Source organism: Oryza glaberrima, chromosome 3, assembly GCF_000147395.1.
Source record: "Oryza glaberrima chromosome 3, OglaRS2, whole genome shotgun sequence".
Classification (NCBI taxonomy): domain Eukaryota; kingdom Viridiplantae; phylum Streptophyta; class Magnoliopsida; order Poales; family Poaceae; genus Oryza; species Oryza glaberrima.
In genome coordinates, this window is record NC_068328.1 from 5462596 (window position 1) to 5485470 (window position 22875).

General features: G+C 41.3%; 3 protein-coding genes across 4 annotated transcripts; 2 read left to right on the plus strand and 1 right to left on the minus strand.

The window, feature by feature from the left end:
- The first annotated feature begins 1018 nt into the window (after positions 1–1018).
- Positions 1019–2728, plus strand: LOC127765414 (uncharacterized). Its single transcript, XM_052290319.1, has 4 exons — positions 1019–1310; positions 1716–1805; positions 1982–2078; positions 2173–2728. The coding sequence occupies exons 1-4, from the start codon at positions 1124–1126 to the stop codon at positions 2309–2311; spliced, it is 513 nt and encodes a 170-aa protein (XP_052146279.1). The 5' UTR covers positions 1019–1123; the 3' UTR covers positions 2312–2728.
- Positions 2729–2858: 130 nt separating this feature from the next.
- LOC127765413 (uncharacterized) lies at positions 2859–12438 on the minus strand. 2 transcript variants are annotated; one of them, XM_052290317.1, is made up of 9 exons: positions 11860–12438; positions 10758–10946; positions 10119–10211; positions 9814–9996; positions 9638–9740; positions 9360–9548; positions 6358–8765; positions 4917–5503; positions 2859–3445 (listed from the first exon to the last, which is right to left on the minus strand). In XM_052290317.1, the coding sequence occupies exons 1-9, from the start codon at positions 12058–12060 to the stop codon at positions 3436–3438; spliced, it is 3963 nt and encodes a 1320-aa protein (XP_052146277.1). In that variant the 5' UTR covers positions 12061–12438; the 3' UTR covers positions 2859–3435. The 2 variants fall into 2 exon arrangements, with proteins under 2 accessions (XP_052146277.1, XP_052146278.1); XM_052290318.1 differs by having other exon boundaries at positions 2859–3449.
- A 7650-nt stretch (positions 12439–20088) lies between these two features.
- On the plus strand, positions 20089–21982 carry LOC127765848 (uncharacterized). The gene is made up of 2 exons (XM_052290807.1): positions 20089–21325; positions 21438–21982. The coding sequence occupies exons 1-2, from the start codon at positions 21096–21098 to the stop codon at positions 21577–21579; spliced, it is 372 nt and encodes a 123-aa protein (XP_052146767.1). The 5' UTR covers positions 20089–21095; the 3' UTR covers positions 21580–21982.
- The last annotated feature ends 893 nt before the right edge of the window (positions 21983–22875 follow it).

A 22875-nucleotide genomic window follows, 5' to 3' on the forward strand; every position in this document is an offset into this window, starting at 1 on the left:
GGCATTACGAACTCGCAATGTCTGTTTGTACGATGCGTGTGGAGGCCATCATTCATGCATGCATGTTCGGCTATACCCTGTCGCTTTATCTCTGCCCTTCGTCTGACATCTACGCGTGCATGAGCCGCGCCAGTGCCGGTAGCCACCGGCCGTCAAAAGAAACAAATCAAAACGTCGACGCAAAAGCACGAATCCCGAGGTTCATCAAGCGGTTCAAAAATTGACAAATTCTGAGGAAGAAATTTGTCAACAGATTTATAGCAAAATCGTAATGCTTTGTTTTAAGAAAAAAACACACCATTTACAAGGCCAAATCTATAAGGCTTCGTTGGAATGCAAGAGTTGAAAACTTTTCACTCGTCCACGTAAAACGAAATGATTAATTACTACATCATTAATTAAGTATTAATTAAAAATATTTTTAAAATATTTAAAAATTTAAAACCTTGAACGGACTACTATCACGGATTATCTGATCCACATCTATAAAATATAGTACTTTCTCAACAAACTTTCTCCACCACATTGATTAGACTCTATTCTAAGCTATTTTTATTAATTTTGTTTTGTAAAATATTTAATATATCATTATAATCAAATGGATAATATATGATAATAACCTATCAATAATCTGTTTCAAAAGAGAAAAGAGTAAAAAAATATATCCCAAAGGCAAAATATCTTTTTTATTTTTAATTTTTTTAATTTTATGAATAGACTTTTTTCTAAAAGTATTTTAAAATCTGAACCTTCTAGCGTGGCAAGAGACTGCCACCGGCATGCCAGCCGCGCGTGGTGTGACAAAATTATTTGGCCAGCCAGACGGGCTGGAGTGGCCAAAAGGGGTATTTTTCGGAAATACTTTTTGGAAAGATATATTAATAAATTAAAAACTAATTTTTTTAAAAAAAATCAAGGCAAAGCCCCAGAGGCAAGACCCAGTCATCTCGCTGTTAGTGGCTCACAAGAGAACAAGTCGGCACCCATCCTTCGATCTTTTCCCATCAGCAGCCTGACTACTCCCAGTCTCCAACCCACTAACCCCATCCTTCTCTCTACGCTGGGCGAGGCCACCACTGAGCGGAGCAGGAGGAAAACCAGCAGGCGAGTTAGAGTTATCGCCATGCTTGGCCTCCGCGGCCTCGTCGCCGCGTCACCTGTCACCGCGCCGCGGCGTAGGGGGCGGTGCAGTGCCGCGACCGCGGCGACGTCGGCGCCGGAGAAGACGGCTGGCCACGTCGGCCGGCTTCCACTGGCCATCGTCCCAGCGGCCGCCGCCTCGCTCTCACTTGTCCTCTGGTCCAGTCCAGGTACACACCGGCACACAGGCACAGCTGAAGTGACTAGTAACAGCTTGCAAGCAAGCGGTGATAGTGTTAGTGTATACGCTACTCCCTCCGTTTCCCATTTCGTATTGTCGCTTTGACTAGGCAAATTATTTTAAGTTTGATTAATTTTAATAAAAAAAACTAATAACATTTCTAACACAAAACAAATATATTATCGTAATATATTCAATGTTACATTTAATGAAACTAATTTGGTGTTATAGATATTGCTATTTTTGTCTAAAAATTTAGTCAAAACGACAACATATAGAACAGAGGGAGTGGTAGATAGTTGGATCATGAACTGAGGATGCATGGAACAATGGATGAACACACAAGACACAATTGGCACCGCACAGCCATGCTGATTGTTCTTTCTTTCTGCAGTACATGCTGGCATCATGTCAGGGTTCAAAGGGATGGAATCGGTTCCAGGCCCAGATCTGCCACGAGTGGAGTTCTTGGAAAAATGGAATGGTTAGCAAACTGGCTACTACTCTCCTATATATATGTATGTATGTATGTATGTATGCCATATCTCTCTCGAATCTCGATCGCTGAGAGTTCCTGTAATGTTCCTGCCAATTGTCACTTCTGTTGTGACATGAATTCGCTGATAAAAAAAAACTCTCTCTTAATTTGGTGCTCTCAAGCGGAGAACCAGAAGAAGTACGCCGAGTTCGACTCCAGGTTCAAGTCTTCCCAAGTGCTCAAGGATCTGCTCGAGAAGTCCAAGCAGAACAAACTGAAGTACCCCAATTTTCGCTAGCCCTGTTTCTCTTGAAGCTCTCCTGCAGCCATGTTCTTGCCATGGGTCTCTGAACAATTTATCAAAAAATTGCAGGAATGAGAGGGAGATTCAGGATAAATACTGCCTGCGTGGCGCCGAGTGGGGCGTCGGGGACTGCTCGACGGAGGGGATGTCGGACCAGGAGAAGGAGGATTTCATCGCAGAGCTGAAGAAAAGAACTGGACAAGAGTGAAAAATGTGTAGACCATTTTCCACCATGGTGGAGTTTTGCCACTGCATATATACAGCTTTTGTTGCCAGACCAGTACCACCACTATGTTTAGATCCAGGAATGGCATTTTACTCTTGGTAGCCTGATTAGCACAGGTTCTGTATTGTAGGAAGGAACAAAGTCTGAAACACTCAAAGACAATTCCACTCTTTCTTTTTTCTTCAGATTCAGTACAGAAATCCGACGATGCATTAGATGTAATCAGACATTTCAGAATGCACCCACATATGTCAAATAACCTCTCATATGCTTCCTAAAATTTTCGTTTCTTGTCTTACCGTTAGCACTCTGCCTGTTCTTCTTTCCTTCTCTTTTTTTGTGGTGGTTCGCCCAAAAGGGAAGTATATATACAACTGCCGGTGGCCTGCAGTTCTGAAAGTTTTTCATCCATCAAGGTTTCAATGAGTGACAGCATATATAAATGAAGCAACCTCAGGAATAAATTATACCATCAGATTACCCAAGGTAAAAGCAAGCACCAGGAATAAACAAGCAGACACCAGAAAAATGAGTACCAACTTTAATTTTTTTTACTGAGTCAAAGGATGCTAGAAACAGAACCGTTCAATTTGCTGTTGAGGATTCGCCTAAAATCTAGTACATCTAATGTGAAAAGTTTTGTTGTATGTAAACTAGAGTACACGATCTCTCTTCTACCTGTAGACAAGAGAATATCTCATTCATTCAGTTACATTTGTCCACCAATAATTTTCCATGCTTTTACTTCAAGGTTGAAAAGCCAATCCTTCTCCTTCCTTCAGCATTAATAGTCATCTTTTGACGGTAATATTACAGAGAAGGGTGGCACTCTCAGTTAATCCTCGAGCTTATCCTTTAGGTTAATTCTTCATGAAGATATTCAGGGTTCCAAGTTGTATGGCTTGTTCAGAAATCAGAAGGTTGGTGCTGCCGATATCAGGTAGTGCTATGATAAATCTGATGTATCGTCGGACTGAAGTAAATTCTGGTGAGGCCGCTAAAAGTATTCGGTATCAGCTGCCAGAGCACAATTGCTTTCTGGGTAGCTCATCACCAAACCAACCATAAGCACCGGATTCAATGCGACCAGCCATCAGATTAGGAGATCAGAACAGACTACCTTGAAAGGGAATAAAATACATAAACTTTCAGCTTGATGATAACAAAAAAATATCAGTAAAAGTAATTATCACGAAAGCAATTCATGGAAGCACAAAGAATAATTAATGCAGCCAAAGTTCAAAAACTGAACATAGAGAATAATGAGTAAAAGGCAGGTACTAAAATGGGAAATGCCATTCATGTTATCACCAGATTTTTTGCATCAAAGAGGGTTTGTGTCAATGGAGCGGATGATCAAAGAGGTACTAGTGCATTACATGATATATCGAGAAAAAACATTATAGTTTGATAGCAAAATATTAGCTGGATAGGTTAAAGTTACATATGGTAATATTAGGAAACAATTTAATTACTCCCCCCGTTTCATATTTTAAGTCATTTGACTTTTTTCCGAATCAAATTCTTTAAGTTTGACCAAGCTTATAGAAAAATATAGTAGTATTTTCAACACAAAACAAACATATTATCAAAATATATTCAATGTTAGATTTAGTGAAACTAATTTAATATTTTAGATATTGCTAATTTTTACTACAAACTTGGTCAAACTTAACAAAATTTGAATAGAAAAAGTCAAACAACTTATAATATGAAACGGAGGGAGCAATTGTTATGGAGGACATTTACTCTGTTCATTTTGACACGTTAACTACTGAACTTAAAGCTTCCTAACAGACTCCAGCTGTTGTAAATTAGCTTGCAATAGCATCAATACTACTGGAAGAGGGAAGTGCTTATGGGACGTACTGCGCAAATTGCACGTGTTGCAAAATCCATTTTGACTAGGTCTATAAGTTCTAAAAACTTACTAGGGCATATTCAATAGTCTGCACTCATGAAAAATTTCAAGACCAAAGTCAACCTCATTTGATATATTTGAAAAGGATGATTACTTAGTAAACAGTGTCAAGTTTTGTTCACTGAAGGTCTGATTTGGAAGCCCACAATTCCTGGTCCATATCCCCGTGGAAAAGCCACTCACAAAAAAGGCTCTGGTAATTGTCTTTTTTGTGTCTGTCCAATTAAGACAAGTTTGATCTCTAGCAAACAATTTTCAGACTTTCAAGAACTTCTGTACCTAGTGAAAAACTCAAAAAAGGAATTTGAAGAGCAAAAATTAAATGAGCTAAAACTTCCTACTTTCCTGATTATATGAAGCAGATTCTCTTCAATGCCAGTTTTCCTACCTTTTTCTGCATCCATCTCACGTGATGTGCCAGTGTATTCAACACATAACCACTTACTAACAGATTTGACTTATTTAGCAGGCATACAACTTTGTCGATTTTAGCTAGGTTGACTACCAGGAAGCAACACTTAAGTAAGGAACAACCACAAGTTTTCTAGAAATAGGATAAACTCTGTAGTACAAGTAATGATTTGGTTTGTTTTGTTCAGATAATCAAACTTCAAAGACTGAAAACCGACACCATGATACAACAAAGGGGACAGAAGAGAGAATTACCTGCGAGTTTGAGGTGATGATGGTTGATCAGGAGATGAATGAGAGGAGCCACCCCTAAATGCAACATGCCTTTGCCCATAAAACTCATTGGGCATTGCTTGGCGAGTGGGTCGTGGCATGTCACCACCATCAGCTGTAGGAACTGGCCCAAGTGAACCAAATTCAAGTGGTTCAGATGAAGAACCGTGATTTGTGCCTGGTTCACATGAGTAGTACATGAAATATGGAGCTGAAGACCCAGAAAGGGCACCGATACCATTTGAAGCAGATGGTGATGGATCCCCATGTGTCATGTTCCCTGGTCTGCGTATATAGTTTGTTGATCCAGAAGATTGGGCGCCTGTCTCATGCCTGTATGAATCATTTCTATAAGATCGCCGCTGCCTATCATACTGGTTTTCATCTGCTGCTTGTCTATCCGATCGTATGCCAGACCTCTCTGAGTGGCTACGTCCATAGCTGCGGCCAGGATTTCGTTGTTTTGAATTTATCCAATTTCCTTCTTTATCATTATGGTCACCCTTGTCAGTGTTATAATTTCCTCTGTGGTTTCTTGAGCCTGAGTGTCGGTCCTTAAATGGAACCTTCTGAAGAAGAAAAGCAATAGATAGAATTGACGAATTAGTATCAACCAGTTCAGACTATATTCGTGATTTTATATAGGTTATCAGCTCATGAGAGAGATGTAATAGAAAACTGGATTGAACTTTTGTAACCTAATGCTTAATAGTATAATTGAATAAAGTTTTAACTGCGGGGGGCTCCCTTAAAGTGTCTTTTTTCAAACAAAAAAAAAATTCAGACTATCAAATTCATAAAGGATTGCTTAATGAATTTTATTTCTTATAGAAAATGAAATAAATTATTGCACTTAAGATACAACCACTAGGCCTAAATTCCATCATCCTGAAAAATTTTAAATTCAACCATAAATAAACTCAAGAGTTTTCATCATTCAGCAACTAATAAGTATGTTGATCCAGGTAGCTGAGTATCCATCCTCACCAGTGAACCATGAATCTCACATCTAGTTTGCTATACATAGAATATGTGAATGTTGTCCATTGTCATTATACATTCCTACAAATTTGTTACTTCCTTTATCACCTTCGTTTTCTATTAGATTTAGATTCTATCACAATTTCAACGCAAATTAAACAGACTTTATTTTTTATGATTAACACATTTCCACTAGATTGTTACAAGAGTAGTAGCATCTTGTTAGCTGTGAACTTGTCGCCTATAACAGCTGTTACAAAAGCTAGAATCAGTGATATAATTTAGAAGCTATGGTTGATAAGACCATTTTGCAATAGATTAGCATCATATTAGAGTTCTATATATGTGATAGAATATGTTTTAATTTTCAATATACCAATAGTAAACAACTAAACATGTTATCTATGCATTAAGATATCAAAGCAGCTAGTTAGGATCTTACAGGATTTGGCAAGTAAGTTCCTGTGCCACCACGGTATCTGGGCGCATCCTCCGTGTGGTGCTGTGGACCACCAGTAATTCTTTCAGAAGAAGGTTGTAGAGGCATCATAGGATAGATTCGTTGGCTGGGGGGGACCATCTGGGTCCAGTTAACATTTGTTGAAGCTGGTCTGCCAGGCCCATCCCATGGAACATGGCCCTGCAAATACATTGGTGGCACTGCAAAGGGGTATAACACAGGATTCATGGGGCGCGGGTTTTGGCATGACCGTCCATATTGTAAATTACACCAATGGCTATCAAAATCGCTGTTCAAAATGTCAGGCTTTTGCTCTTCAGATGGATCACCTGCAGTACTGGATGAAGCTGTTGAGGTAGCATTGATATCAGGATGGTGAACATTGTTGAGTGAACTAAAATTTTGGACAGCAATATTGACAGGAAGTTGATCAACCCCTTCATTCCTCTCAAACTGTGGAACAGATCCATCATTCCCAGGAGCATATGGCAACATCAAAAAAGGAACCGCTGGACCTGTTTGAATAAAAGTCAGTCCGCCATTACCAGATTGTCTCTGCTGAGGGGATCCAATAAAAAGAGGTGCAAACAGTGGATTAGGCATGCCAATCTGTGATGGTTCAAAATCATTTGGCACTTGACTAGTTCTTGATGCTGTTGAGCCAGACCCTGTTATTATGTCAGAGGCCTCATGTCTAATGTTTGGTACTATAACCCCATTCCGGGCACCATCATCAACCTCTGGGGGGATATGCTCAGAAGCATTTCCAGTCTGCCAACCAGTATTATTTTTGCTATGTGTAGTTGTGTCAGGTGCTGCAAAGGCAGGCCTTTTTCCCCATTTGTCCCTCAATGATCTTGTTGTATTTCCAGCTGATTCACCCCATGAATTCTCAGGCATAGCTTTGTTTCTTGACAAACCGGATTGTGAAGAAGGGATTCTTGCATTTCCACTACCTATTCGAGTATTTATGCTGGCTTGTCTACTTGTTTGGTTTTGAAACATGTTGGTATAATTCTCTTCTACTGCTCCATTATCCTCAACAGCAATCTCTCCCTGTCTTTCAAAGGGGGCACCAGATACACTGTTAGGTGAAGAGGAATGCTCTTTTCCATTAAAGTGGCGCATCTGTGGATCTCTTCCTTGATGATTAAAATATCTAGGAAATCCAACACCATACTCATGCCAATTGTTGCCATCATCACGACTCGCATCTGGTGTAATAGGTTTCTCACTCTCGTTACCTTCTTCGATGTTTGGTGCGAAAGTATGGTTTTGGACATAATGGGCCATGGGTGGTGAAACATATCCATGGATCAAATGCATATTGGACCATGGAGCCCCAATTAAGCTAGTTGGTGGAATTCCAGCAAAATGTTTTGGGGGAAAAGCTGCTGGTGCAAGTAAAGGGGAGGGTGCCACCGAAAAATGAGGCGGCATTTCTATTGGCAATTGAACTTGCCCGTTGAAGTCATGCAATTTAGCTGATGACATTAAATTAACTAGGACTTGCTCCTCTTGCTGTTTATCTGATGCCTCAGATACAGAAGGAAGTTCTTCGTTCATTATGAAACCATTATCTTCGCGGTAGCTGCTTGACACACTGTTTGAGTCAGAAGCTGCTTTCCCACTATAGTGAGATGAACTGTTCATCGAAGACACTGACTCATCCTGTGAAGACTTAGTGATGTGGCTGCTAGAAACTTCTGGAGCCAAGTTGTTTCTTCTGCTATTGTAATCAACCTTCAAAGATTTGTCCATTTCAACCACTCCAGTCCGTCTTCCACGAGAATATCCTTCAACAGAAGGGTCCGTTAGTTCAGGACTAGAGCGGGTTCTTGCAAACCGAGACCTGTTTTGCCCATTTCTATCATTAACAAAGAGAGAATTTGGTACTGTCTTGTTCCTTTCATTTTGCATTGATCCATCAGATCTGTTTCTTTCAAGCTGCTCAGAGACCTTTGTATTGGCATGTGTCACATGAACTTTTTGGTGATGAGCATGAGAATCAGAAGGGTTGACTGTTCTCAGTGAATTTCTCGGGTGTAGAACACTTCTCTGAAGTGGCTGAGAAGTAGCTTCAGGATAGCTATTAGCATTTTCACTGAGATTATCCTGGTTAGCACGAATATTAGGATTTTCAGCGTTTTTCTTGAGTGCCATCGCACTTCTCTGACTATTTGATGCTTCAGCAGGGACAACCTTCAGATGATGCTGATGAACCAGACCTAGTGTAGGTGCATCAGGACGATTGCCACTACCATGTCTTATCCATGTATTTGTGAAGAACTGATTTACTTCAGCAATTAGATCTTCTTTTGGACATTCGAGTAACTTTGCCAACCTTTTCGCCCCAAAGGAAAACGCACTGCGTATCCTAAAGAAATTGCCTGGACAAAAGAAGAAGCTCATCAACTCAACATAATATGTACTATGTTTTTTCTGCAGAAATAGAACTTCCGCTGGATAGTCAAATGGCCCGTTACAGTTCAATACTTGACGCTGGATTGGCCACAGCATCAAAATGACCACAAAGCCAACATATTGAAGAGTGTACATTTGACAAGAGATGCATCACAAGTTCATAACAATAAGGAATTTTTATACTCGCAAGATGAATCCCAGTAATCCAGCAAATGATGAGTTTCATGAGTTACTAGAAAAGTGCTCACTATCCAATCTGGAAGTATTTAATATAGAAAGAACTGTTTGTTGGCTTATTGTCAAACAGCTTATGTCAGCAAAACAGAACCTCCACAAAAGAAAGAGAAAACAAGTACAGTTATTACAAGGACCATGTATTTAAATAGCCATTAGCATGTTTGCGATATGAATTCTTAGGCAGTCAAAACATCTTTAACTTGTTAAAAATATAGATTAGCATTCATAGTATAGTAATATACAAAACCACCAGGACTGAACTCTGTTCGGTACATGTCACTTCAATAAGAGAAGCACTATGTAAGTTGATGCTCGATAGTTACCTTTACTTACACTCCTTCCAAGGTTATTGTTTGTCCGTAAAGGATCAATAACGTTGAAGTGCTTTGAAACAAATGGTTGTTGACCCTGGCTCTCCTGGATGCGAGGTGTAACTGCATATGCATAACTGCATTTATCAAGGAAGGACTTGCTCAGCAACAATTCAGCAGCATCCATCCGTGGTGGCTCCGCTGCACAAAATAACGTTGAAAAAAATGTAAAATAACAATCGTATAAACAACTTTGATATAGAAGTCATAGTAAGCAGCATATAGATTACCAGTCATATCTGGAAGTGAACTTATAGGAACAGGACCCGACAAACTCAAACAAAATTTCTCCCAGTCAAAGTTGCTGAAGAATTCTAAGAAACGGTATAATACCTACAAACACATAAGTATCAAATAAGAATTGTTTCTCGTGCTGGGATAGTAAAGTGCAAGAACCAGTAGTCACCTCCAGTGGTCCAGTAAAACAATTGTTGAACACATGAAAAATGTACAGAACCAGGGTCTCCAATGCATAGGTAGATATAAGACCATGGTGAGCTCCAAGAATACGACTCTCATAGAAACACCATGCCTTTATCAATATAATACTCCTCTTGAATAAATGATTCTGACTGATCAAGGCATCAACCTAATGTAGATCCATTGAAGCAAGTAAGGCAGAAAAATCAAATAATTTTTATTCCAAACACATGCAATAAGGATAACCAAACAGCAATATACATTCAGCTAGATTTGAACAAGAGAGCGCACCTCTTCAAGGAAACAAAGTGTACACAATCCACCAACTTGATTAAATGATATGTCAACAACAATGTTGTCCACAAGACACTTAATAATTTTTACCTGGACATGATTCACAAATAAATGAGAACAATACCAAAGAGATGACAACAGAGTGAGACAGTTGACACATTATAAACCATGAAAACAAAAATGAGTAAACAAAAGAATGTGTTTCCCTGTACTTAGTAGGATGCTAAAAGTATCTTTCATTAAACAATCCTCTTGAATGTCCACACCAGGCAGTAACAGGATTATAGGCTAGCAGGTCCTACAATAGTGGATCGCCTAAAATTTCATGGCATCTGAAAAAATAACAGTTTCAAGTTTCCACGCTATCTTCTTTTAGAAACAGAAGCACATGTAAAACTCCATCAGCAAAAAATGAAGAGTATAATATAGCCAGCACTTTAGATAGGTGTATTATATATTTTGCTTATTCTAATTTGCTTCATGTGGCAGAAAATGCAAAAAATAATCATTAGTAACTTTAACATCCATGTACCCAAAGGAACAACAATAATTCTGAGCTGCAAAAAAAATCAAGACTGCTACATGACGGATCAATAGCCATTTTCCAAAACTAAAAATTCAGAGGAAGGGTTCTACCTCCGCCTGTATATACTGAACTTCTTTTACACGAAATTCAGCATTTTCACTTTTCTCTTCATGCTCCAATGCATCCCGAACCAAGTTAGCCCAAGTATCCTTCAATTCTTCACTATCACTAAAAGCAGTGACATCAATGTCACCATCAGGTAAGTAAGTCTTCAGAGGGACCGATCCAAATGTGAAAACCTAGAGACACAAATAGATAACTTCTGTCAGGTGTATATAGTCAATAAAAAAATCACACTTGAAATGATAAACTTAAGACCACGAAAGCTCCAAGGCGTGCAATACTCTTTTGGACTTAAGGAAGAAAGATGATGGAACAAGTTTCTTTCCATTTCTCAAGAAACAAGAAGCTATTTAAACGTTGCTATCGCCCGACACACCTACTAAAAATGGTCATTCAATCAGCCAATCAAGTCGCTCATCACATATGCATATGGGTTGACTACGACTTTGAATCTTGAAGATTTGCCGGTTTATCATATCATCACCTTCCTCTAAGGTCAATGTTGTAGTTCCACAAGCTTTTCATTAACATGATAACTGCTACTCTGATGCATTCCATGTTGCAGGGAAATGGATGTTACTGTGAAAAACAGTTCAACAATAGACTATCGAATATCTCAAAATCATACTCCTCTCCCAAAATGCAGTTTAATCCTTGTCATCGTCTCCACTGGATGAGAACTCAAGGCGTGTAAACAAGTTTCAAAGAGTATAAACAGATGATCTGAAGCAAAAAGAAAAAAAAAAGCATATATCTCAAACAATGATGAAGATAAGATACCCCCCATGTGCTTGTATGCAAGTGCTATTGGAAGCAAGACCTTCCAACTTTTGAACAAAAAGCACAAAACGATCCAATAGGGCACTAACCAGTGTCCCTTGCTCAAATAGAACTTACTTAGAAATAGAAATCAATCTGCCTCTTATGCCAATATCATTAATCCGGTCGATTCCACTACAACCGAGTCAGGTGAACGGCTGTGCTCTACTCACTCGCTGCTCACGAAGCCACGCAGAGAAACCCTTCAATCTAATAATCCGTAACACCTCTCGGAACAATCAATCCAGCAGTCAAACACCATCGCTATACCTGGCACGAGAGGCAGTTCGTGATGAGGCGCCGCACGTAGTCGTAGACGGCGCGCCTCCGCCGCTCGGAGTCGGCGTTGGGCTGGATGCGCGCGATCAGCTCCGCGGTCCGCACCTCCGCGGCGGCCCACCGCTCGCCGTCGAGCCGCCTCGTGACCCCGGCCGACGCATTGGGCAGGAGCCCGTTGGGCACCATCCCCATAGCAAAAAAACAAAACAACCCGCCGCGGCCACGCCAACCAATGCTTCGCTCGCCGGGCCGGGAACCCAAAAACCCTACACCCCGGGAACGGCGGCAGCGGCGGACCTCACGGCACGGCCCCCGCACCCGCCGTCGGCTCCGCGCGGATCGAACCCCCACCCCCGGAACCGGTGGAAATCGCGTGGGGGGGCAACCTCCCGCCGATGAGCTTCGGATCGGCCTTGCCCTCCCCCGCGCCACCCGAAGCGTCCCGCTCTTCGGCGGCGGCGGCGGCGGCGGTGAGGGGAGAGAGATGGGGATGGGGAGTGGTCGGCGTGGAGGAGAGGAGAGGAGGGGAGGGGACGGGAGGGTTGAGGTGTGCAAAGCGAAATGGGCGGTGCGGTGCGGTGCGGGTCGGTGTTTGGTTCGGTTTTGGTTTGGGTTGGTTTGGACCGGGACCGCGACCGCGAGAGAGAGTGCAGCGCAGTGCGAAGAGGAGGAGGTCGATGCCTCGATCCCACGGTGGCCGCGGCGTCTGAAACACTTCAGACGTGGCGTGCTGGAGCGGCCGCGGTGTGGGGGAATGGGGATGCGATGCAGGCGTGCTCGACCAGCCACCGAGATATGCGGTCGCGGGCTTTTGCAGCGCGTGTGATTTGGAGCATTTGGATTTTCTCAGAAATTGCGATCGCATACAACTCGAATTGGTCGTAGCTTGTGTTAGTTTTGGTATGCTAACGCAGTGGTAAATTCTTTGAGAGGGGTGTTTAGTTTACTAATACTACTACTGTAGTGAGAATTTTCTTCCTACCTTGGTTTACGGTTGATGACACTTTGGGATGTTTCTACGGTCATTCTAAGTGGTTTGATGCGGATTTTCATTTCATCTTGCAAAGACCGGGTGTGTTCGGCACCCACTTTTTTAAACCTCTCTCCCTTATTTTTTACGTGCATGCTTTTTAAACTGTTAAACGGTGTGTTTTTTGCAAAAAAAAAAATCTATAAGAAAGTTGCTTAAAAAATCAAATTAATCCATTTTTGAAAAAAAAATAGCTAATACTTAATTAATCATGCGCTAATGAACCGCTCCGTTTTCCGTGAGTACTGTTCCAAGCTATCAACTGGGAATAGCGAACGCACCCTAAACCTCGGTTTAGCTATGAGGAGCTCACTTTTGAAGTTGATTGCTTTTGATGTAAGAGGAGAAAATGTTAAAGTGCACCCTTACTAAAATTTCTTGTTATCAACAATATTTATGTGTTTCCCACAAGTTTATCGAATATGGTTTAAAAGCTGAAAAATCATGTGCCTCCTTTTAAGCCAGTATTACTTTTAGAATTGAGAAAGACGTAATAGCTCTTGTAAATTTTATGTGGGTTCTGCTACCCAGAATCCGTGTACTTAGATCTACTACTAACTCATGCAAATATATAAACAAAGAACATATCTATAAACACAATACAACAGGAATATACTAAACGATCAACATATTTGTTATAATTTTGTTTTGGAGAATAGTAATTCAGATATCTAACCGGTGCTTTCGATTGAAGATCCTCACCATACCCCATCCTTCTTAGCATCATTGGCAAATCCCAATGAACCCTTTGATTGGGGCTTTGATCTTGGAATAACGAAATAATGATACAATTTTGGTGCCGATAGATCTAGGAGACAGAGATGTGACGGGCAATATAGAAGCATAGAAGCTGTAGTTATGAGAAGGGAATGAAGTGGATCTCAAAAAAGATCATTAGATACAAGAGACAATACCGGCATGATAGCTTTCCACAAAAGTTGTAGAAGACAAGGCAAGTGATGTGACACTTCTTACTATTACTAGCATCGATGAAGGTAGCCCGATGGACCTAACCAGCGTCCACATCTGAAGAGAAGGTCTAGTATAGTATGCTTTAGGATGATATCAATGGCGGCGCTAGAGGAGGAGGGGGGGAGGGGGAGGGGGAGGGGGTAGGGGAAGTGTTAGGGTTCCTGGGGTTTTAATGTGAATGGCATGGAACCTTTGGATGCTAACCACACGTCCCAAAATCCCAATGCTTTGTAAGGATACATATTGTGTAGATAATCCCAAGCAATAAATGCTCAATAATATATTCAAATGACTACAAATATCTTTTGGAAGGAATAAAATAATCCCATCGTTAACAAGCTAATTGATATAGCCCTGCCGAAGTCTATACTGGTCGTACCTAGGCCTCAAATTTGGACCCAAAATCCAAATAAACACAAAATCAAATTAAATATTTATATATATATATATATTAAATCTGGAATAATATGATAGCAATAACAATAATAAGGTAATATTGTGTAATTAAAAAGAAGACAAGATAACAAAGCCCTACTCTGAGCTCAGGCTTGATTTTTTTGTTAAAACAAAAGATCTTGAAAGTCCGGCCTACTTATTTTCAAACACCAAGGCTTGAGCTCGTCCTCGGGTCAGATTAGGTAAATCTTAGCCCCGTTTATTGGGATGTTTCCATGGTCATTCTAGGTGTTTGACGGTGAATTAGAAAATTCATTTAGGAAAGAAAACCTCGGTTTAGATATGAACACTAGTGGAGAAACCATCTTTGGTCGGTCGACCAAATTCGACAATAGTCCCGGTTCAATTTAAAACCGGGACTAAATACAATTTTTAGTCTCGATTAAAAAAATTTTGATCACACCAACCGGGACTAAAGATGATTTTTAGTCCCGGTTCATCCCCTGTCAGAGGCATGTCAAGGGGCCGAGGATCTTTAGTCCCGGTTCATACAGATTACCACTTTAGTCCCGGTTGGTACTACTAACCGGGAGTAAAGATCATTTAGATCTTTAGTCCCGGTTGGTAATAAATTAAACACGTAGTACATAATCCATAGTCCTTATCCTCTCCTCCACTCACAACCACTACCTCACCCACAGATCGATCCTCCTCTCTTCTCCCCCTCCTCCCTCACCTGGAGATGGATCTTACATAGATCCTCCCCTTCCTCCTTCCTTCCCCTCCCTTTCCTCCTCCCTCACCTGGAGATGGAGGAGGCCGCGCCGCGCGGACGTGGTGGACGGACGGATGCGCCGCGTGCGGCGCAGACGTGCGTTGCAGGGGAAGCACATGCACGCAGTAGTAACGATAGCGGCAGCCGGCAGTAGTGGGTTTGATATTTTGTGATTGATTTCTTGAGTAGTAGCACATCCGGCAGCTTGTTTTCTCTCTCTTTTTTTTTGATATTTTGTGATTCACTGAGATGTATAATTTTGTGATTCATTGTATTGATTTAAGATGTATAATCTGTGTTGTATTTGATTTGTGTGTAAATTTTTCAGGATTTGTGATGTATTATATTGGTGTGTATAAGTGACTTTAAGATTTGTGATGTGGATTTAGGATGTTACTTTGATTTGGGGATTTGGGGTTTGATTTGGGATGTGCATGCCATCCGATTCGGGAGAAAATAAAAAAGTAACAAAAAAAATAAAAGGGGACCATCCGGGACTGTCCCTATCCTCTCTTTAGTCCCGGTTGGTAACACCAAACGGGACTAAAGATCCCTCTCTTTAGTCCGGGTTGGTATTACCAACCGGGACTAAAGATTGATCTTTACTCCCGGTTATTTCACCCGGGACTAAAGATAGCGATCTTTAGTCCCGGATTCGTAGTTCCGGTTGTGAAAGTGCATCTAGGACCCCTCATTTATTTTGGTGTTAATGACAACACAATTAGAGGGTAACTAATGCTTTTTGTTGAGATGTATGCAGGGATGAAAAAGGAGTGGATGTCAACACAATAAGTATTGCGGCATCTTTTGTGGTAATTGTCTTCTAATCCATGTATATCTTGTGTTCTTGAGTATTAGGATGTCGTACTATTAAGAGGGATGCCACATGCATATAATTGGTAGAACACTAGTGCTCAAAATCATTTATTTGAAGTGTTCCTGTTTTATGTCTGTCGGACTATCCGATGTTGATCAGACTATCCGATGCTCAGACTATCCGAAATTTCACAGAACTTTGCTCACTGTCTTGGGTCTGAGTGTTGGCTAAAAAATATCGGACTATCCGATATAAGGTCGGACTATCCGATACGTCGGACTATCTGAAATTTCTCAGAACTTCACTCTTTGTTTTGAATTGCTTTTTATTCCTTTTGAGTGAGTTTTAAATCGGACTATCCGATGTGATCGGAGTATCCGATGATCCAGAGACTCCGAAATTCAATGGAACTTGAGTCTCTGTGAGAGGATGAAATTCTTGGTTCAAAAATAACGGAATATCCGATATGACATTGTACTATCCGATCGATCGGATTGTCCGAAATTCTCCAGAATTTCGTTCTCTGTCTCTGGCCTGCTTGGGGGTCAAAAACATCGGACTTTCCGAGGTGGGATGAAAAGATTCTCTCCCAACGGCCACATTTTGGGGGCTTCTATAAATACCCCCACCTAACCCTTTTCTAGGGTTACCCAACTCATTTCATTCTCATTCACTTTGGGTTGAGCTTGGTGCTAAGGTGCTTTGGATCTTTGAGCTCTTTCTCCCTCTCTCAAATCCCTCCTTGTTCTTTGTGTGGTGGATCTTGGTGGTTGTGGATTTGGGGTTTGAAGGCCTAGTGTGTGTTTCACTCGATCTTGAGCACTAGGGTTGACCAAGAGTTGTGTGGTGTTTGTTACTCTTGGAGGTTGAGGACTCCTAGACGGCTAGGTGTCACTCCCGAGCCACCAATCTACGTGTGGTTGGTCGAGAGAAGTTTGTGAAGGCCGGATATCGCCTCCACAAGGAAAGAGATACCCCTTAGTGGAAGGAGAAGTGCTTAGTGCAACCTCTTGAGGAAAGGGTTAGCAAAGACCCGGCTCTTAGTGAGCTCCTCAACGGAGAGTAGAATCCCCTCAAGGATTTGAACTCCGGGAACAACTCGGTGAACTTCATTGTTGGTGATATCTCTTCTCCCATTATTTAGCTTTGCTTTTGTGCCGCTATATATCTAGTCGCTGTTTGCGCCATACTCTTGTTTGTGCACTAGATCTTCTTGTAGTGTTCTTTTAGTGGATCAGACAGTCTGATCCAACATCAGACTATCTGATATTTTCGGATAGTCTGACTGTGGATCAGACTTTCTGACCCTAACTCAGTTTTAGCTTCCGCATAAAGTTGTAAATTATCCTATTCACCCCCCTAGGCCTAATTGACCCTTTCAGGTTGGAAAACCGGGACTACAGGGGGTTTATAAACCGGGAGTAAAGATAATTTCTCCACCAATGGAATAACTTGTTTCTTAAGATGAATGCTTTTGATGCTAGAGGAGAGAATGTTAAAGTGTACACTCAGTAAAATTTCTTGCTATTAGCAATATTTGAGTGTTTCCCATAAGTTTGTCCAACCACGACGTTGGTATACTTCCTATGGATAAACTGCTAGCACATGTTTTTAAAGGTGAAAAATAGTGGCACCCCCTTTTAAGCCGATATTACTTTTAGAGTTGAGGCATATGCAATAGTTCCTGTCAGCTTTGTGCGGCTTTTGCTATCAAAAACCCGTGTACTTAGATCTACTACTAACTCTTGCTAATTTATAAATAAAGAATAGATCTATAAATACAATACAGTTGGATTGTACTAAACAATATATAGACAACGAATTAGTTGTAGCTTGTTTAGCTTGGGTACGTTAATGCAGTGGTAAATCCTTTTACAGAGGGGTATGTACTTTAAAATTACTACATGCGGATTTTCTTCATACCATGGTTTACGGTTGATGCAACTTGGGATGTTTCCACAATCATTCTAGGTGTGGTTGATGGTGAAATTTCAATTCAACTCGAAAATACTAAGAGTCAGTTTAGTTATGAGGAGTTCACTTTAACTAATCCTAGAGGCAATGGGAGAAAGCGTTATAAGTGTACTCTTAATAAAGTTTCTTCCTATCAACAATATTTGTGTGTTTCCGATAAGTTTGCCCTACAATTATATAATACCTTATATGGAGACAAGTTTCTAGGACATAGTTTGAAAGGTGAAAAATGTTATACCCATTTTTAAGCCAATATTACTTTTAGTAAACTTTGGTGCAACTTTTGCTACCTAAAAAATTGTGTACTTAGAGCACCCGTAATGGTAAAGTAAGGTGCTTTCTATAAAACATGTATATCTCAGCAATAGACTAGATTAATAGTAAACCACCTCAATAGTATGTCTACATGGGTATTTATAGCTCTCTCATGCATTGCCTCGTTTTTCTCTATAGACTATCTCTAAGTTAGTAGATAGCTTTGCTCTCTCTCTCTTCATTTAATATCTTCCAAGTAGGAAAATATGCTGACATGGATCTCTTGTAGAGAGCCTATAGATAACCATTGCGGGTGCCCTTAGATCTACTACTAACTCTTGCCAATATACTAAGAATAGATCTATAAATGCAATACAATTGGAATCTACTAAACAATCAACGCGTTTGTTCTAAATTTCGTTTGGAAAATAATAATTCAGGTCTATAACCTCTTTTTTCAACTGAAGATCCTCACCATACCCCATCCTTCTCAGCATCTACGCCAATTCCCAATGAACCTTTTGATTGGGATTTTCATCTTGGAATAACGAAACAATGAGGAAGGCTACAAAGCCGATCTAAAAAGGGACTACTGGATACGAGAGACGATACCGACATGATAGCTTCTCATGAAAGTTGTAGGAGACAACATGGCAAGTGATGTGATGCTTCTTACTATTACTAGCATCGACAGAGGTAGCTCAACTGGCCTAGCCAGCAACGATGGTTAGAGAGAAGGCCCGGATTGATATGCTTTAGGATAATATAAGCGGCGATGCTCGAGAGGGAGTGGGAGGGAGAGGTTAGAAGTTAGGGTTCATAGGTTTTTATTCTAAAGTGGGAATGACTTGGAACCGTTGGATGCTAACCATGCGGTTCGAAAATCCGAATGATTTTGCAAGGATACGTGTCGTGCAGATAGGCCCTAGAAATAAATGCTCAATAATATATTTAAAACAACTAAAGAGTATATTTGAGAAGGAATACAAATCCTACCATTTACAAGCCTATTCATCTGAAGCTCTATCGGAGCCTGTACCGGTTGTACTTGGTCCTCAAATTTTGACCCAAAACCCAAACAAAGACAAAAACAAATTAAATATTGATATTGATATGTTTTAGTTTTGCAATAATATAATAGCAATAATTGTAAGGAGACAATATCATGTAATTAAAAAGAAGGCAAAATGCTTATTTTTTCTAGCTGTAATCCAAGCTCATGCATGATTTTATTTAGGCATTAATTCCAAACACTGACTTACTTCTTTTGCAACACCACCAAGGTTTAAGCTTGTTGTCGGAAAGGATTAGGCCAATCTTATCGACTTAGGCCAAGTTTGAATTAGCTATAGTGCTGTAGCCATTAACGGCTCAGAAAAAATAAAAGGTTCTCCAACGCATTAATTAATCGAGTATTAATTACTTACAAACTTTAAATACATATGCTTAATTTTTTAAACAATCTTTATATAGATTTTTCTTTTTACAAAACGTATCGTTTAGTGGGAAGTGTGCTAATGGAGAATGGTTGATTTGTCCAAACGAACATGCCCTCAGCCCAGTTTTTTTCAGCGCAAGGACGAGCGATCGGCTCAGTGATAATCAAGAAACGGGTAACCTCAACAATACGGTGAATAAATGTGAGCTACATAAACTCGATCTATTGTGAGTGTGTTTAGTTGTTAAAATTGAAAGTTTGGTTGAAATTAGAACGATGTGATAAAAAAGTTGGAAGTTCGTGTGTAAAGAAAAGTTACGATGTGATGGAAAAGTTGAAAGTTAAAAAAAAAACTTTGAAATTAAACTTGGACTGTGTCAACAATATTTGGCTGCAAAGCGTGCTATACATTGTCACGGAATAGTACTAGTAGCGTTACCCTGATACGGCAATCAGGTCGCGTATCAGTATCTGATACGCCGACGGATACGAATACGTATCGATACGCTCCGATACGTGTATCCTGTACGTATCCAGCGACTCATAGATTTTCAGATAAATAAAACAATTATGGATACGTCGTTGATACGTCGAACACCCAACCTAGCCATTCAACTACTACTTGGCCGCCTCACACGCTCCCACTCTTCCCATGCCGCCGCCGCCGCCGCCGCCGTCGCCGTGATACGTGGGAGCGGCACCACGCCCATCCGCATCACGCCGCGCCTCCTACACCGCGTCCGGGCGCATCAGCTTCGCTTCGACCGGGCGCGCCGCAGCCGAGGGCAGCACCTCCGCTGCCCCTGGGCTCCGGGTCTAGGTCTGCCGGCCGCCGGCCGTCCACACAGGCCACAGCAGCTCCGTGTCCAACACTACAGCAGCGCCTCTGCCACCAGCCAACAGGCGCAGCAGCATCAACCCATAGCCACCGAACAATTTTCCCTTCATTCTCTTGTGAGTAAATCCCCTTTTCAGGCCTTCGATGTTTAATCTGCATTTTATGGTCTGGTTAGTGAGTTGGTGATGCTACTTGTGCAGTACTGCAGTTTACACTTAAATTGATAATATAAGCATGATGTATCAGTTCACTATTCTTTCTGCTATATACATGTATGATTTTACCATGTATTATTGTCAGTCGGCAAGATTAATTGTTTTGCTAACTTGAACTATCTAGAAGTGAGATTCAGAGGAATTAGATTGACATATAGGCTGCACCAAAACTACATTATTGTTGTTCCCTTAAAAAAATATTTCATTTTCTGTATTTTTAATTTACACACATATATATATAAGCGTATTCTCGTATCCTTGTTTTTGAGAAAATGGTGTATCCCCATATCACGTATTCGTATCCGCATCCCCATATCTAGATAACATAGCTAGTAGCATTTTGCTATAGTAAATATATAGTACCAGCAGAGGAACCGTTTGCATCGGCGGGAGTGCCAAGTTTTGTCCGTACCTCGCACCCCGAGAGCGTGCAGCGCTCCACGTTCTGCTGCTAACGCACGTGTGGACGAGAAGCAAACACCCAAACACCCAACTACCACCGCGCACACAGCACAGCATGCCGGCGGGGCCCACCGCCGCCGTCGCCAAGGCCGTCCCGTCCCCGTCCACGCCGCCGCCGCCGCACTCGCGCGGAGCAGGCCGCCGTCGCCTCCGCCCGTGCGGCGCAAAGAAGGGCCCCGGGACCGACGAGCGAGGCGCCACCGCCGGCGGCGGCGGCGTGGTCACCAGGGGCGCCCTCCTGCGGTCCGGCGCCGCTCTCTTCGCGCTCGGCTTCGTCGACGCCGGGTGAGTCGCACGCACGCACGCGCGCGCGCGCGCGGATGACGGATTTCCATTGCGTTTTGCACCGGTGGTCGATCTGGTCGGTCTCACCCGTTTCGGGGCGGCTTTGCTGCAGGTACAGCGGCGACTGGTCACGCATCGGCGCCATCTCCAAGGACACCGAGGAGGCGCTCAAGCTGGCCGCCTACGCCGTCGTGCCTCTCTGCCTCGCCGTCGTGTTCTCGCCATCGTCGGAAGACGGCAGTAACAACACCTGAATCCTAGGAAGAAGAGCCATGCTGCAGATCATGTAGTCGTCGTGATACCATCATGCTTACGTGTTGTATACTTCGATCGTGATCGCAATGGGCATTTCTTTTGCCTAAGGGGTGTGTTATCAGCATTGAAAAGCTTTGGCGTGTCACATCGGATATATGGACATATATTTGAAGTATTAAAATGTAGATTGATAGCAAAATAAATTGCAGATTCCGCATATAAATTACGAGACGAATTTATTATTTAATTAATCCGTCATTAGCAAATATTTACTATAGCACCATATTGTCAAATCATAGAGCAATTAGGCTTAAAAATTCGTCTCGTAATTTACACGCAATCTGTGTAATTAGTTATTTACATTTAATGTGACTGAGTGAAAAATTTTTGCATGGAACTAAACAGGGCCTAAGTTGATGCGTGTAAACGAGGAAGTCGGAATGGGTTGCTTCATTGGTAGTACGCGTTTGCATCCGTGTTGAGGGGAAACTATTTTAATCCCTCGAGGGGATATTACCTCGTTTTTTTCATGTCACTCAAATGGTTATGAAAAAAATTGAAAAAAATGAGAATGTGTATTAAGATGTGATATAACACTCCACGAACATGCAATTTCAAATTCAACTTCTATATCTCGTAACGAAAAAAAACAAATTAAACCGCAACTAGTTAATGTATATTCGGAGTCAAATTTGTTTTTTTCGTTGCGAGATATAGGAGTTAAATTTTTTACTTGCATGTTTGTGGTGTGATATATCACATGTTAATACATCTTTTCTAATTTTTTAATAGCCATTTAAGTGACATGAAAGAACGATGGAATATTCCCTCGAGACATCAAAATCCTCTTCCCGTGTTCAGGCAGAAAACGTATACTGCAAATCGCAATCGCTGAATGCCCAAAATCTCACATGGTGACTCCGATCGATATGAGTATCTTATGGTTATGGGCAATGGGAATTAAGCAGACCGTTTGCTGTTGCTCTCGTCTCTGTTCCAGGAATAAGACGAGGCCATTCTATCGCGCAAATCTTTTACACCTCGTTGTCGGTGCGGCGATCTCTCCACATACGTTAGATACTCTCTTCGTCTCGAAACATAATAACCTTGTACTAGATATGACATATCATAGTACAACAAATTTGAACATATCACTGTTCAGATTCATTATACTAGTATGTGTCTTATCCAGTACGATGTTGCTATATTTTAAAATGGAGGAAGTATATATCCTTGTCGGCGAACCAATGCATTTCCATAGCCCATACTACTCTCATCCACGGTACCTCAAGATG